A 17,993-nucleotide genomic window follows, 5' to 3' on the forward strand; every position below is an offset into this window, starting at 1 on the left:
ACTCATTTTATGAGGCCAGCATCACCTTGATCCCAAAACCAGACAAGGATCCCATCAAAAAAGAGAGCTATAGACCAATATCCTTGATGAACACAGATGTGAAAATTCTCACCAAAATACTAGCCAATAGGATTCAACAGTACATTAAAAGGATTATTCACCACGGCCAAGTGGGATTTATTCCAGGGCTGCAAGGTTGGTTCAACATCCGCAAATCAGTCAATGTGATACAACACATCAATAAAAGAAAGAACAAGAACCATATGATACTCTCAATAGATGCTGAAAAAGCATTTGACAAAGTACAGCATCGCTTCCTGATCAAAACTCTTCAAAGTGTAGGGATAGAGGGCACATACCTCAATATCATCAAAACCGTCTATGAAAAACCCACCGCAAATATCATTCTCAATGGAGAAAAACTGAAAGCTTTTCCGCTAAGGTCAGGAACACGGCAGGGATGTCCATTATCACCACTGCTATTCAACATAGTACTAGAAGTCCTAGCCTCAGCAATCAGACAACAAAAGGAAATTAAAGGCATCCAAATTGACAAAGAAGAAGTCAAATTATCACTCTTCGCAGATGATATGATATGATATGATACTATATGTGGAAAAGACTCCACTCCAAAACTGCTAGACCTTGTACAGGAATTCAGTAAAGTGTCAGGATATAAAATCAATGCACAGAAATCAGTTGCATTTCTCTACACCAACAACAAGACAGAAGAAAGAGAAATTAAGGAGTCAATCCCATTTACAATTGCACCCCAAACCATAAGATACCTAGGAATAAACCTAACCAAAGAGGCACAGAATCTATACTCAGAAAACTATAAAGTACTCATGAAAGAAATTGAGGAAGACACAAAGAAATGGAAAAATGTTCCATGCTCCTGGATTGGAAGAATAAATATTGTGAAAATGTCTATGCTACCTAAAGCAATCTACACATTTAATGCAATTCCTATCAAAGTACCATCCATCTTTTTCAAAGAAATGGAACAAATAATGCTAAAATTTATATGGAACCAGAAAAGACCTCGAATAGCCAAAGGGATATTGAAAAAGAAAGCCAACGTTGGTGGCATCACAATTCCGGACTTCAAGCTCTATTACAAAGCTGTCATCATCAAGACAGCATGGTACTGGCACAAAAACAGACACATAGATCAATGGAACAGAGTAGAGAGCCCAGAAATAGACCCTCAACTCTATGGTCAACTAATCTTCGACAAAGCAGGAAAGAATGTCCAATGGAAGAAAGACAGCCTCTTCAACAAATGGTGTTGGGAAAATTGGACAGCCACATGCAGAAAAATGAAATTGGACCATTTGCTTACACCACACACGAAAATAGACTCAAAATGGATGAAGGACCTCAATGTGCGAAAGGAATCCATCAAAATCCTTGAGGAGAACACAGGCAGCAACCTTTTCGACCTCAGCCGCAGCAACATCTTCCTAGGAACATCGCCAAAAGCAAGGGAAGCAAGGGCAAAAATGAACTATTGGGATTTCATCAAGATCAAAAGCTTTTGCACAGCAAAGGAAACAGTGAACAAAAAAGACAACTGACAGAATGGGAGAAGATATTTGCAAATGACATATCAGATAAAGGACTAGTGTCCAAAATCTATAAAGAACTTAGCAAACTCAACACCCAAAGAACAAATAATCCAATCAAGAAATGGGCAGAGGACATGAACCGACATTTCTGCAAAGAAGACATCCAGATGGCCAACAGACACATGAAAAAGTGCTCCATGTCACTCGGCATCAGGGAAATACAAATCAAAACTACAATGAGATATCACCTCACACCAGTCAGAATGGCTAAAATCAACAAGTCAGGAAATGACAGATGCTGGTGAGGTTGCGGAGAAAGGGGAACCCTCCTACACTGTTGGTGGGAATGCAGGCTGGTGCAACCACTCTGGAAAACAGCATGGAGGTTCCTCAAAATGTTGAAAATAGAACTGCCCTATGACTCAGCAATTGCACTACTGTGTATTTACCCTAAAGATACAAACGTAGTGATCCAAAGGGGCACGTGCACCCGAATGTCTATAGCAGCAGTGTCCACAATAGCCAAACTATGGAAAGAACCTAGATGTCCATCAACAGATGAACGGATCAAGAAGATGTGGTATATATACACAATGGAATACTATGCAGCCATCAAAAGAAATGAAATCTTGCCATTTGCGACAACATGGATGGAACTAGAGCGTATCATGCTTAGCGAAATAAGTCAAGCAGAGAAAGACAACTATCATATGATCTCTCTGATATGAGGAAGTGGTGATGCAACATGGGGGCTTAAGTGAGTAGGAGAAGAATCAATGAAACAAGATGGGATTGGGAGGGAGACAAACCATAAGTGACTCTTAATGTCACAAAACAAACTGGGGGTTGGGAGGAGGGGGGTGGGGTTATGGACATTGGGGAGGGTATGTGCTTTGGTGAGTGCTGTGAAGTGTGTAAACCTGGCGATTCACAGACCTGTACCCCTGGGGATAAAAATATATGTTTATAAAAAATAAAAAATTAAAAAAAAATAAGGAATATATATTGATGATTTAAATTGTGATGAACATTTATAGAGTCAATGAAAGTACTAAACTACCACTAGAGAATGAACAAGCCTCTCCCCATCCCTTAAACTTGTTCTTAGGAAAGAAATCCTAGGGAGATGAAAACAGCATAAGAAAACTTAATAAATCCTTTTGTTGGTTGTTAAAAAGTATATATATATATATATATATATATCAGTTACAAGGCAATTTCATCAAGACAAAACCTCCCATGTATAAGAGAACCTGCCAGTCACACATTGTAGAAGGGTAAACCACTGGGATACAATGTAGTTCTGCCAAAATTGATTAGTGTTTTTCTTCAATATGTGAAACTCAGGTATTTTTTAAAATGTCATATCATGGTCAACAATATCTTTTTAAAAAGTACAAAGCTTTTTAGCATAGCAGTCATGATGTTGAGCTAATATTTACTCTTTCTACTGTTGTATAGGCCAGAGTTTCTTGTAATTTAGATCTGGAGACTTGCTTACAGTCCTTGTATTTTAAAATTTAATTATTTGATAGCACTTACCACATTTTGTTTTGAGACAGGAAATGCTAGAGTGGAAACCCATTTCAGAGGGGAAGGCTAGGCTTTGGGACCATTCCCAGCCTTCTCTGCTGGAGGTAGTGTCCTAGGCAGGATATTCTAGTCAGTATCACTATAAACTCATCTAACCATTATGGTTATGGAGTCCTAACAACATGGAAGAACCTTTGAAGTAAATTCCCCAGTCCTTTCATTATACAAATGAAGAAATATGTCCTAAGAGACTAAATGATTAGCGCAAGGTTAATATGTTTCATGATGGAGGCAGGATTTCTTACCCAGGTATTCTGACCTTGGGTTCACTGGTTGTAAAAGTTTTGCTGTACTGGTACTTAAGATCAATAGAAAAATGTTTTCTGTATATTAAATATAGGAGGAGTGCAGGTTTTATTGATGAATATACTTGATAGGGATAGGTTAATAGGATTCTTAAATATATAAAAATGGAATCTTATGAAAACTTTTTTTTTTTTAACTTATTTAACAGACAGAGATCACAAATAGGCAGAGAGAAAGAAAGGAGGAAGCAGGGATCATGGGATCATGGGATCATGACCTGAGCCGAAGGCAGAGGCTTTAAACCACTGAGCCACCCAGGCACCCCAAAAACTTTGTTCTTAAATGTATTACAGGGTGCTACAGATGATTGTGATAGACTTCTGTTTAAATTATTTTGTTAGTAAGGAATAAAGAATTTATTTTGTTTTAGATAGTAATACAGACTAGAATCAAGACAACTGTTGTTTAAATATTCAGACCCAGAGGAAACATTGTCAACTAAAGCTTATTAAACAAACATTTTGTGAATTACATGGAAAACTTCAGGCTGACTGCTGTAGTTTCTATGCTTTGTTTTTTATGAGATTCGCCAGCCAGTTTATGCATTAATTTCCTTCAGTATTTATGTGAGGACCTTTGGCTTGTCAAAATGAGTTTCATCATACTGTGACGTACTTAGAATATAATTCAGTGGAATCATACATTTAACTTTCCTGATAGCTATGTTGAATGTTAAACATTTTAGAGTTGTTTTTTTGTCACCATATTGTATTTTGGAAGGGGCATATGCTTTAAATTATTGTAAAATTATTTTTAGAAGCTTTCCAAGGTTATTTGGAGTAATGAGAAGAAAATAACAGCAAATTTCTAGTAGCAAAGAGAAGAATTCAAAATCATAACATTTACTTTAGCACTCTGCTTGGAGTTTTTTTGTTTTTTGGTGTTTTTTAAATAAACATATAATGTATTATTAGCCCCAGGGGTACAGGTCTGTGAATCGCCAGGTTTACACACTTAACAGCAGTTACCATATCACATACCCTTCCCAATGTCCATAACCCCCCCACCCTCTCCCCCCACCCCACAACCCTCAGTTTGTTTTGTGACATTTAGAGTCTCTTGTTTGTCTCCCTCCTGATCCCATCTTGTTTCATTTATTCTTTTCCTACCCCCCAAACCCCCCATGTTGCATCTCTACTTCCTCATATCAGGGTGATCATATGATAGCTATCTTTCTCTGATTGATTTATTTCACTAAGTATAGTACTCTCTAGTTCCATCCACATCATTGCAAATGGCAAGATTTCATTTCTTTTGATGGCCGCATAGTATTCCATTGTATATATATATACCACATCTTTTTTATCCATTCATCTGTTGATGGACATCTAGGTTCTTTCCATAGTTCGGCTGTTGTGGACATTGCTGATACAAACATTTGGGTGCACGTGCCCCTTCAGATCACTACATTTATATCTTTAGGGTAAATACCCAGTAGTGCAATTTCTGCTTGGAGTTTTAATCAGTTTTTTTATAGGTCTTTTTTTTTTTTTAAAGATTTTATTTATTTATTTGACAGAGATCACAAGTAGGCAGAGTGGCAGGCAGAGAGAGAGAGGAGGAAGCAGGTTCCCTGCTGAGCAGAGAGCCCGATGTGGGGCTGGATCCCAGGACCCTGGGATCATGACCTGAGCCGAAGGCAGTTGCCTAACCAACTGAGCCACCCAGGCACCCCAGGTTTTAATCAGTTTTTTAAAAATACATACATTGCGATGTATTCTAAATGTGTAAAGTTCTATTTGAGGACTTGAGTCATAAGATTCTGGAAAGTTATTGATACTGTTGTCTTGTCTACATTCCTTAATTTGTTTTCTTCACTTTCTTCCTTTTCTTCTCCACATCTACCTTTAAAAATCAACTACAAGAAAAAATTTATCATTAAGGCAGTCTTAGTAGGAATGATACTTTATGAAAGGAGCAACTAAGGGATGCTTTGTGAAAAAGAATGTTGGGAGTGGATACATAGAATGATACAGTTGAAAGGTTGATTTTGGGAGTTGTACTTGCCTGGATTCATACACATTGCCTTATTTGAACAAGTTTCTTTTTATTTTTTTAAAGTTCTAGAGCAATGATTAATAATAGATTTTAATGGAGAAAAATGAAATCAAAAACATATTTTCTTAATCTTTTAATAAAACATGTCTGTATATATAAATATTTAAATTTTAAAACTGTGGCAAAGTATCCATAACAATATTTCCATATATATTCTTCTTTTTTTCTTTTTAGATTTTGTTTATTTGACCTAGAGAGAGAGAGACAGCGAGGGAGGGAATAGAAGAAAGGGGAGAGGGAGAAGAAGGTTTCTCACTGAGCTGGGATTCCAACACAGGGCTTGATCCCAGGACCCTGGGATCATGACCTCAGCCAAAGGCAGACACTTAACGACTCAGCCACCCAGGCACCTTTTCCAAGGATATACTTTTTTTTACAAAATTGGAATACCAGTGAATATTTTTGTATTCTCTTTTAAATGTATTATATCACCAGTCTTTCCCATATATTTTTCAAAAACATTGTTTTTAACGACTGCAAATATTTCAAACCAGCATTTCTCAAAGTATGATCATTTTAGGGAATCTGTAGTCTAATCTTAACATTTCAGTTTGAGGCTAGATTTTTTTCATAAACTTAAATCAAAACAACATCATCATAACAGTCTGAATGCAAAGTAGGTATTAGAGTTCATCTGTCTTCTATCAAGTCAGACTTTTTAAAGAGATTACAGAAATGTAAAAGCAGTGCCATTCTCACTAATGTAATTTATTAAAAAATAAAAGTTTTTTTATAAAGATGTGTTATGTCATCATATAATAGGTTTATTGTTTTTGAATGACTAAACAAATATTATTTTAATGTCTTGATTTTCATTTCTCATATGGTAAATATTAAGAGTTGTAACCCCATATAAACAGAAGTTGTTTGGTGTTCTCAATATTTTTTAAGACTATTAAGTGGTCCTGAGACCAAAAAGTTTAAGGACTTGCCTTTCAGCGTATGGTTGAATCATAATTTATTTAATTATCTCACTATTTAATGATATTTGGGTGGTTTCTTCATGTTATTGTAAATAAAGCTGAAGTGAGCATCTTGGTTCTAAAATCTTCATTTGAGTTTCTGACCACTTTTAGGTAGATGTTTAGAAATACAGTTACTGACAAGAGGTAATTTTGAAATTCTTGATACGGGTTACTTTCTGGAAAGCCTTTACTCATTTTTGCTCTCATCAGTTTTTAGCATTCCTGTGTTCTTACACCAGATAATATGGAGTATTACTATTTTAAAAATTTGGGTTGACCAGTCAGTTAAGCATCTCCCTTCAGCTCAGGTCATGATCCCAGGGTCCTAGGATGGAGCCCTCCATCAGGCGCTCTGCTCAGCGGGGAGTCTGCTTCTCCCTCTCTCTTTGCCCCTCCACCCTGCTTGTGTTCTCTGTCTCTCAAATAAGTGAATAAAATCTTTAAAAGTAAATTTTGTTGTTAATAATAAGAGCTTCCATTTATTAAATTCTTATTACGTGCTAGATACTGTGTTAATAACCTAGCGTGGATTATCTCATTTAATCCACGCCTCTATTTCATGAGTTACTCTTTTCCCTTTTGGGAAAATAAGCTTAGAGAAGTTTTTCTTAAAACCAACAGCTAATAATTAGCAGAACTACAATTCATATCCATGTTTCTATTCCAAAGCCTGTGTTGTATACACTAACTATTTTTAGGTTAAGCTTTATATATGTTCTGCATATCATATCATACCTTATCTTTATTTTATTTTATATCGCATTATTTCAGTATATTACTGGACTTTTGTTTTCTATTTTCTGAAATGATAGAACTTCCTTCTTAGGATGGTCTTGTTAAATTCCTTTATAAATCTTTTTTTCCCTTTCTACTTCCATTTGAACTTTCTTTTTATCTAAAATGTGCCTGAGATCTTTGGGAATGCTAGTTTTATACACTTAAACCAAAATATTAGATTCCCTTAGCAATCTCCATGTATGTCAGAGATAATCCTAATCCCCTTTTGTGTAGAAACTAATATAAATTATACTCAACTCTTGATAATTTTGGAAAATACCTATCTCCTTTGTCAAAGCACATTAATGTACTTGAGACTGAGAAGTATTTTCAGAAAGAACTCTTTAAAGTTAAATAGCATTTTACAAACATACTTGACTACAGAATCCTTATTGTACATTATTTACTACAGTATCTTTAATCTGTCTCAATAGCAAATTTCCTTTTTTGTGAGACATTTATTTTCTGCTGATTCTTTAAGAATTTAGAAATGTTAACTAATCTCCTTGTTGCTATTATTTCTTATTTTAGTATGAGTTCCAAGAGAGAAATACCTAACAATTAATTATATGGTGTATGAACTAATGTTAGTTTGTAACCCAAAAAGTGAATAGTTGATTGTCGGTTTAAAAGAGATATACTTCACCAGTGGGTTCTTGAATTTATTTTCAAGAAACATGGAAATCCACTTAAACTTCATTTCTGCTTATAGGTAACTATTTAATGTTCTTTCTCCATTATTCTTGTCTCTGTTTTTAACAGCTGTTTTTAAATGCTAACAATAAGGTGGCAGACAAGAACGAGAAAGACCTTGCCAACAAATTACTGACAGAAATAAATGAGGACCAGGTATCTAAAAAACCTGCATCTTGTTTCAGCTGAAGTCCAAAATCAGTCAATGGGAACAACTATTCCTGTACTTTTCTTCTTATGTCTTAAAATACACAAACACTATCTAATTCTAATCTTCATTAGTTATTTTTGAAAATTGTTAAAAAATTAAAAATAAAATTTTTTTCATCTAAAAGATAAATCCGTTGAAATCTTGGTGGTTGATATAAAAGATCAACAGTATTCCATCTGTATATGTGTGCATCCTTTTCAGTTTAAGGAGACACAGAGTACAGGAATGGGATCCCAATATCAATGCTGTCCACGTGGTGGTGACTTCATATTTTGGGAGCTTCTTTCTCTAAGCATTGCGGTGTATTGGGACCTTAGGCTTTGTTTGTGAGTTTGTATGGTCAATTTTAATATCTTGATTCTTTGCTTCTTTTTGACAAGTAATGATTATAATTCAGTGGACATCCAAATCCTGGAGGAAGGGGAGAAGATGCTTAACACTTTGAATCTTAATTTAGCATAAAACTTAACTGTTTTCCTTTCTTAAAGTCACCTCTATATGGATATAGAGGAGAAATAAGCAGTTTTTGTTGCCTTTCAGCATTAAGTAATTCAGTTTTGAAGATCTACCGATTAAAAATGCTTTGGTTTTTTTCCTTTTCCAAAATGTTTTGAGAGAGCTTACATGATATCTTTTATTATTATTTTAATAACGAGATTTGTAAATAGAGCTGTATTATAAAGAGACATGAAAATCTATTATTTTCTGTTCAGGATATAAAATACCGACTATAGAGTACTATTTTAGATTTCTCTATGTTAGTTTTAAGGCCTTCTTATTTAGATTAATTAAAATATTTAAAATGATATTGATAAGAGGTTTATATTAATATTCCTAATTGTAGATACTACTGATGTCTAGTAGTCTTGAACAAAGTGTAGGAAAGATCTTATTCATATGAAATTCTTTATACAGAATGATTAATGTAAACTATGTATATGTAGTAATATTTAATAACATCAACAAAATTCAAGATACTGGCTTATATAACTTGCCTAAAAGTGGTAGAGCTTAGCTTAAAATGACAAAAATCTAATGAGTCCCCTTTTACTCAAATCATTTTTAGTGGGAAGGAGAAAGGAAAATTCTATTCATGGAATAACTAGTTTTAAGTCATAGTAATATATTCCCAAAGGCAGATTTTGGGGACTATGAGTTTTTATAACTTTCTGCTTCTCCTGCTATGCTTTCATGGTTGATTAAACCTAATGATATAAGTCGTGTTTAGTTTTTTAATGTTATTAATGTTAGCTTTTGTTTTCACTTTTTTTCCCTCTAAATGTACAGCCCTGAAATTTAACACATCTCTTTATGATGAAGCTTAAACAGAAATTCACAAAATGAAGCTGAAGCTGGTTTTTATTTTTCAATTATTTTTTACAGCTTTTGACATTAAGGGTTGCCTTCTCAAAAATGTAATAATGATTATAGATATTTCATTTTCTATTCTGCCTCAAATTTTGCATTTTATGTTAAAAATAGATATGCCTTATGTTTACAAGTATGATCAGTGAATAAACATACCATTTCAATTATAATGCAGGGCTTGTAAACCAAATAGACAACACCATTTTAAACATCTTATTATACATGCTAATGAAATTTCAAACTAGGAAGTTAGTATATTTCTGAAGGGAAATTAAAATATGATAGAATTTCCAATGATAGACTTCCCTTCCTTCCTCTGGAGATTGTCCATTATTTTTTAAAGCATGTATTAAGCTTGGTGTTCTTTTTTGTTTTTGTTTTTTTTCCAAAACATTTCTAAATAATGAGTGAATTTAACTTTATCCTTCTTGACACATGGCTTATTTTCTGTCAGGTAGGTAACTTTTTTTGCAGGTATGTCTCAGAAATCTGTTCTATTGGAAAAAGAATGTATTGCATGTTAAGTAATTATTTTTTCAGGTTTTCAGAACAAAGGTTTCCTAACAGAATACAAATCTCAAACACATTATTAATTTCTTACCCTTTTTTTTTCTCTCTCTCTCTCTCTGGTAGGTGTTTCAGGGACAGTTGGATTGTTTGGCTATATCAGCCATTCAGGCTTTGACAGCAGTAATGAACAAATCTCCAGCTGCTAAGGTGAAACATGCATCCTCAATCTCTAAAATGTTATTTTATTTTATTTTTATTAACATATAATGTATTATTAGCCCCAGGGATACAGGTCTGTGAATTGCCAGGTTTACACACTTCACAGCACTCACCATAGCACATACCCTCCCCAATGTCCATAATCCCACCACCCTCTCCCTACACCCCTCCCCCCAGCAACCCTCAGTTTGTTTTGTGAGATTAGGAGTGTCTTACGGTTTGTCTCCCTCCCGATCCCATCTTGTTTCATAAGATGTTGTTTTAGATAAACTAATTTTCACTGTATAATTCCCAAAGTAATGTATGAAAGTATGTATATAATACCTGTGGCTCTACACCTGAAGTGAAAAAGTCACAAACTATTTCAGTGTCAGAATCATTTTGCTAATAATTTTAGAGTAAAATACCTATGGGCACTACTTTGGGATTATACGATAGAACAGTCAACTAGTAGAGATTTACAGTGTCAGTCAACAAAGGTAGCACTGGTGTTGAAATGATCATTTTAGGTGATTCAATTGTTAGTGTGTCTAAGAATTACATTTTATATTTTAGTTTTTCTTCACTAATAAAATAATTACTCTTTTACTATTTCTCAGTTTATGACTGCCTAGGTTGTGACCATTATGAACATTTTCTACATGTGAACAGCCTTATCAGTTTGGGACTTGTTTTTCCAGATGGCCTTGGAAATTCTTTTTTGTTACTGTCAGGATTTTCTTTCTGTCTCATTCACGACCACTGACTTTGTCCTGCTGTTCACTCATGCTCGTTTTGTGCTAGTAATTGTCTCATTGAGTAGTTTTAAGGATTGGTGAGATCATCTGTGTAAAGTGGTAAGCATAGTGCCAGGCATATGGTAAATGCTTAATAATTATCAGTGTCTATCATCATCATCATTATTCTTACTAATACCATTTTACCTTCTCTCTACCACCTCTAATATATTTCATGTTTTGCCTTTTTTTTTCGTGTTTTGCCTTTCTAATGGCAGACATGAGTGAACTATTCATTGTTCCCTAAGCCGTGCCTTCAGTAGTAGTCCTTGCTTTCCACTGGTTTTTCATAGGAATCTAACAATTGCTCTATAGTGGTTGCTACATATAATTCATGGCTGGATGCCTACCAGATAGGCTTTTACAACTTTTATAGGCTGGCTTGGGAATCAAATCCCATTTATAATAGTTGCTTTAAGAAAAAAAATCATTTTAAGTTCTTAGTAATTGTTTTATGAGTATAATGGATTGGCTTCACTGTATTATGATATTCAGACCTGGATTGATGCTCAAATCTAATTAAAATATAAATTTTTTTATTATATTATCCTTTGCATGGTTTGAAATTCAAAATGTTATTTTTAAAATACTCTTTTTTGGGATATCTGTGTGGTTCAGTCACTTAAGCATCAGACTCTTGACCTCAGCTCAGGCCTTGATTTCAGGTTATGAGATTGACCCCCACGTCTAGCTCCATGCTCAGCATGGAGTCGTCTTTAAAGTCTCTCTCACCCTTTCCCCCAGCTCCTCTGCCCACTCACGCTTTCTTTCTTTCTTTTTCTTTTTCTTTCCCTAAATAAATAAAATAAATAGAATATTTTACAAAAACCTCTTTTAAAAAATGATTGGTGGGCGCCTAGGTGGCTCAGTGGGTTAAAGCCTCTGCCTTCAGCTCAGGTCATGATCCCAGGGTCCTGGGATCGAGACCCGCATCGGGCTCTCTGCTCAGCGGGGAGCCTGCTTCCTCCTCTCTCTGCTTGCCTCTCTGCCTACTTGTAATCTGTCACATAAATAAATAAAAAAATGATTGGTATTCTTTCTTTTAAGTTTTTATTTAAATTTCAGATAGTTAGCATACAGTGTAATACTAGTTTCAGGTGTACAATGTAGTGTTTCAACAATTCCGTATAATACTCAGTGCTCATCACAAGTATACTTCTTCTTCTTTTTTAAGATTTTATCTATTTGACAGAGAGAGACCATTAGTTTGTTTTCTGTAGTTAAGACGTTGTTTCTTGCTTTGCCCCCTCCCCCTCTCCTTTTTTTTTTTCCTTTTTTGCCCTTGGCCTGTTTGTCTTGTTTCTTAAATACCACATATAAATGAAATCATATATTTGTCTTTCTCTAACGGACTTATTTCTCTTAACATAATACTCTCTAGGTCCATGTGTGTCATTGCAAACGACAAGATTTCATTCTTTTTTTATAGCTGAGTAATATTACATCATGTATATATTTATATGTTTGTCTCTCTGTATCGATCTATCTGTATACACACACACTCTCACACTACATCTTCTTTACCCATTCATCAGTTGATGGACACTTCGGCTTTTTCCATAATTGGGCCATTGTAGCTAATACTGCTATAAACATAGGGCTACTGTATCCCTTTGAATTAGTATTTAAAAATGCGTTTTGAAAAAAGATTTTCTTCCTGCCCTTGGCTCACAGTCAACTAGTTCCCCTCTCCAGAGATAACCAGTTACCCATTTTGTTTGAATTTTTTGATTTTATAATAAGTGTATAAATTTATACCTGAGTTACTGGACCAATTTAGTATTACTAGCTTTTTTGGTTATCTTTTAATTTTACTTTATAGTTTTGTGTGCCCACAAGTTCAAAAATATATAGGACTTAGACCTTACTAAAATGAACTTGATATTCCAGATAAGACAGTCCATTTAGATACAAAAAGCAGAGAGAAAACTACCTATTTTTTTCTGGTCACCACTCAGTATTGTGAGAACTCGTTAGTCTACTGAGACTGCTTTCTGACTCCTGTTATCACTAGAGTCTCCTCATTTTTTCTTCAGTTTTGTTTTTACTTCACGTATTACTGTGTGATTACAAATCAAGTGAGGAAAGGAAGTAATTGTACCCTAATCTGAAATTAATATAATAATTTTATAATATATAATTACTGCTTATTTCATTTATTTTACATTTTGGTGGATTATGGTCACATCATATTTCAGGAGGTATGTGGAATCCATTTTAAGATGAAGAAGTGATGTAAGAAGCAAATATTGAACTCAGTCTTTTCAATATTAAGTTAATTAAACAGGTGTTACTCAGCTTTTTAAATATTCCAACAAATTCAGTCTTTGGAAATGTGCTTTGTTGGATTTATTTCCCTTTTTCCCTTCCTCTAGGAAGTATTTAAAGAAAGAATTGGTTATACACATATGTTTGAGGTTTTAAAATCCCTGGGTCAGCCACCACTGGAACTACTTAAAGAACTCATGAATATGGTGAGTTTTTTAGCTTTGTTAAACAAGTAACATTATCTCCATTTCCAAGGTGGCTACTAACCTTTTGTCTTTTATGTTACTTTATAGGCTGTAGAAGGTGACCACACTTCAGTTGGGATTTTGGGCATTAGCAATGTCCATCCTCTCTTGCTTCTTATCCAGTGGCTTCCAGAGCTAGAATCCCATGATCTGCAAATCTTCATCTCTGATTGGCTGAAAAGAATTTGTTGTATTAATAGGCAGAGCCGAACTATTTGTGTCAATGCAAACATGGGGATTCACATCATCGAAACCCTTGATTCCCATTCTTCCCTCCACCGAACTTGTGCTGAGAACTTGATTGCACTTCATGGTTCCTTGGGGAGTCAGTCAGTGAGCTCAGAAGAAATCCGCCGACTGCTAAGATTGCTGAGAGTGGATGAACCTGAGTATATTCACCCCTATACCACTCCCGTGACTCGAGCAATTCTGACAATGGCCCGTAAACAAAGTCTAGAAAGCGCACTGCAGTATTTTAACTTGTCACATAGTATGGCAGGAATTTCTGTGCCTTCCATACAGAAGTGGCCAGGGTCTGCCTTTTCTTTCAATGCTTGGTTTTGCTTAGATCAGGATCAGTTGACTCTTGGCAACGCTAACAAAGGAGGGAAAAGGAAACAATTGTACAGGTACTGTACAAGTTATGGAATATAAATGAATACTGTCATAACAGTATATGCTGTAATTCCCAAATAGGAAAAAGCTTTTTAAGCTTTTTAAATGCAGAACAGTTTATCTGAAGCCTCTTTATCCTTTGGGTGTACACAGTTTAATTATAAGTGTTTTATTGCTTTCTTGATATTGATTACATAGCTCAAATATTTTGCCGGTTCTTATGCTAGTTTGGGAAGAAAGTTCCTTCTTAAAAGTATTGTAAAAGTAGAGAAAAAGGAATAACAAATTTTAAAATGAATGGTGATCTTTGTGATCCATTGAAGAATCTGTGTATTTATATGAAGGATCAGAAAACCTTTGTGTATGTATATCCAAACTCAAGTCACTTCAGTAACTAATAATTTTTAATATGCCTTGTGATTTTTAAAGACTTTCATGTATGCTTTCTGAATCCTGTTTGAAAGAATTTTGAAGATTTGCAAGTTTATCATTTTACTGGAATTTTAATGGAATTCCACTCAATGTGGCTACCTTTTATAATTTACTAAACCATTAAGCCCAAAAAAGATTTAAGAATTATCTTTCAAGCAAGACTGGACTGATACTTGGCAATAGAATGTAAGCCACAGCATTACTGATAAAGATATTCATGATAACATGGTTTTGTGTGTTTTAGTGATGATAAAGCTAAACAACTGATTTCAAAAGTTCTGATAATATATATTTTTGTTAGCTTCTTTACAGGAAGTGGCATGGGTTTTGAAGCTTTTATTACCCATTCAGGTATGTTGGTTGTGGCAGTGTGCACAAAAAGAGAATATGCTACAGTTATGCTTCCCGACCACAGTTTCTGTGATTCCCTCTGGGTAAGGTTTTAGGACATCACATTTAACTTTCTGGTTCTTTGCTTTAAAAACACATTTGGTGCATGTACATCAGGATTTGTCTCCTTTTTGAGAGTTGATTAATTTTTACTTTAAAATTCTATGAATGTTCAACTTTATAAGGAAGTTAATATCACTTTCCTCATCATTATAAATTCAGCAGGAGTAAGTTTTCTCCTAAAAAGTTAAAAGGAAATGTTATCATTCCTTTCAAGTTTTCTAGAATCAGATTTGATTTTGAAATTAATTTAAAATGAGAACATAAGTTATTGAAAACATTGCATTTCCGTTGCATAAGGTATAAATTGCTTCTTATTAGAAAAATTAATTGTAAAGAATATTCAGACTTGGGAAATGCAGAGAAGATACTCTGTTACAATTATGTGTAAATTTCTAGAACAGATTAAATGTCTTTATAGTACTACAGAAAAAATTGTCATTCACTTTAAGAACAAAATTTTAACCAGCATTTAATTATCTTAAACTCAATGTTCTACTGTTCACACAAACTAGTTATAAAGTACTACTCTGAAACAGTTGTCATTTCAAAGATTTAATGTAATTTTAGTCTTTAAATGTATATTTTACTTTATTAGCACAACATAACCATTGTTCACATGCCTGGAAAAAGACCCTTTGGTCAGAGCCTTGTCTTTATCTATGACAATGGACAGCAGAAGGTCTCTGCCCCTCTCAGATTTCCTGCCATGAACGAAGTAAGCACATCTAACTTACTCTTTTTTTTTTTTTAATTTAAATTCACTTAATTAACATATAGTGTATTACTGGTTTCAGAGGTAGAGTTCAGTGATTCATCAGTCTTACATCATTCACAGTGTTCATTACATCACATGTCCTCACCCACTTACCCCATCGTTCCCTCCTTCCTCCCCCTCCAGCTACCCTCAGTTTGTTTCCTATGATTAAGAGTCTCTTATGGTTTGTCTCCCTCTCTGGTTTCATCTTGTTTTATTTTTTCTCTCTTCCCTATGAGCCTCTTTTTTGTTTCTCAAATTCCTCATATCAGGTAGGTCATACACTAATTGTCTTCTCTGATTGACTTATTTCGCTTAGCATAATACCCTCTAGTTCCATTCACGTCGTTGCCAATGGCAAGGTTTCATTTTTTCTTGATGGCTGCACAGTATTCCACTCTATATGTATATAAAACACATCTTTATCCATTCATCTGTTGATAGACATCTGGGCTCTTTCCATAGTTTGGCTACTGTGGACACTGCTGCTATACACATTGGGGTACATGTTTCCCAACAGATCACTGCATTTGTATCTTTGTGGTAAATACCCACTAGTTCAGTTGCTGGGTCATAGGGTAGCTCTGTTTTCAACTTTTTGAGGAATCTCCATACTGTTTTCCAGAGTGGCTGCACCACCTTGCATTCCCACCAACAGTATAAGAGTGTTTCCCTTTCTCTGTATCTAACCTACCCTTTATGGGACCCATTGATTGAGAACTTTTATAAAATTTCAGTTTAATGTAGAAGGTTCTGTTTATTTATTATGTGCCCATGAATTTTAAAGTGTTTTCTATATTCTAAGATATAGTAAGTTAATATTTAATAATATCAGTCTATTATTATTAGAGGAAGTCAGGCTTAAAATAGGAAAGCCAGAGAAATTGAGTAGAGCAGAACAAAGGGTCATTAAGTAAAGCTCTCCAAGGGACGCCTGGCTGGCTCAGTTGGAAGAGCTTGGGACTCTTGACCCCATGTTGGGTGTAAAGTTTCCTTAAAAATAAAATCTATAAATAAATAATAAATCAAGCCCACCAAGTATACAAAATACTTAGAGACTCTTTTGTTGGACTCATTTCTATTCCACTGAATTTGAATTAATAATGAAGAAACTTTAAACCTTTACATATTATATTGTAGTCAAATATAAGATGGAATTTATTTACTGAGATAATTCTTAACATTAGTATAAATGTTTTTTGAGAATTCTTAGATGATTTTGAAAGAGCCTTTATTGAAGATAACGAAATTATTTCCCAAGTTCTTCTAGGATTCTAGTAATTTCTTTTCTTTTTTTTTAAAGATTTTATTTATTTGACAGAGATCACAAATTGGCAGAGGTAGGCAGAGAGAGGGGGAAGCAATGAGGGACTTGATCCTAGAACCTTGGGATCATGACGTGAGCTGAAGGCAGAGGCTTAACCCACTGAGCCACCCAGGTGCCCTGGATTCTAGTAATTTCTAGTTGAAGTTCATCCTGATGCTCATTATAAGATAACCTGTAATTGTATTATTATGCTAATGTGTAGTTTTTAAAATAAATTTTAAAGGGAGAAAAGTAGTAATTTCCTCTATTTTAGAATATAGTAAAATAGTGGAAGTTTTTTAAAATACTCATTGAAACGTGAGTTATAAAAGTAATGCATCGAAATCCCGTAGGCCGAAAGTAATATCTATAATGACTTTGTGTATATGCACACGCACACACATTATGATCCAATAAAATTAAAACTTCCAGTTTTATCTTCCATCTATCTGTTTTCTTTATTTTATGTACTATTTTATTTTCAATATCAAGATAGAGATGTAATTAAAATTATGTGATTTATTTTGTTTCTTAATTTATAGCCTTTTATTTCCTGCTGCATTGGTTCAGCTGGGCAAAGAACCACCACTCCTCCACCTTCCCAAATCCCAGATCCACCTTTTTCTTCCCCCATTACCCCTCATCGGACATCATTTGGCGGAATTCTGTCGTCAGCCTCCTGGGGAGGAACACTTGAAAAATCCAAATTGATTACCAAATTGATATCAGCTGGAACCCAAGATAGTGAATGGGGCTGCCCCACATCTCTGGAGGGTCAGCTAGGGTCTGTTATCATCTTCTTTGAAGCACTACAGCCTCCTCAGGTGAAGGCATTGTATTTAGCAGGTGAGCATGTATAGTCATACTATTTAA

The 17,993-nt window shown here is 34.6% G+C and overlaps 1 protein-coding gene across 8 annotated transcripts in view; it reads left to right on the forward strand.

Annotated features, from left to right (window-relative positions):
- Window positions 1-17,993, forward strand: part of NBEAL1 (neurobeachin like 1) — a 197,893-nt gene that overhangs the window by 71,269 nt on the left and 108,631 nt on the right. For 6 of the 8 annotated variants that reach the window (XM_004764194.3, XM_045078587.1, XM_045078588.1 and 3 more), the window contains exons 11-17: window positions 8,033-8,119; window positions 10,176-10,259; window positions 13,423-13,521; window positions 13,609-14,189; window positions 14,909-15,041; window positions 15,656-15,775; window positions 17,663-17,966. In XM_004764194.3, the coding sequence (XP_004764251.1) occupies window positions 8,033-8,119; window positions 10,176-10,259; window positions 13,423-13,521; window positions 13,609-14,189; window positions 14,909-15,041; window positions 15,656-15,775; window positions 17,663-17,966 (1,408 nt within the window). The remainder of the gene's footprint in view (window positions 1-8,032; window positions 8,120-10,175; window positions 10,260-13,422; window positions 13,522-13,608; window positions 14,190-14,908; window positions 15,042-15,655; window positions 15,776-17,662; window positions 17,967-17,993) is intronic. The other 2 variants (XM_013062285.2, XM_045078592.1) reach the window with 1 other exon arrangement.

This window comes from Mustela putorius, unplaced genomic scaffold (assembly GCF_011764305.1).
Source record: "Mustela putorius furo isolate JIRA1106 unplaced genomic scaffold, ASM1176430v1.1 tig00000275_pilon_pilon_pilon, whole genome shotgun sequence".
Lineage (NCBI taxonomy): Eukaryota > Metazoa > Chordata > Mammalia > Carnivora > Mustelidae > Mustela > Mustela putorius.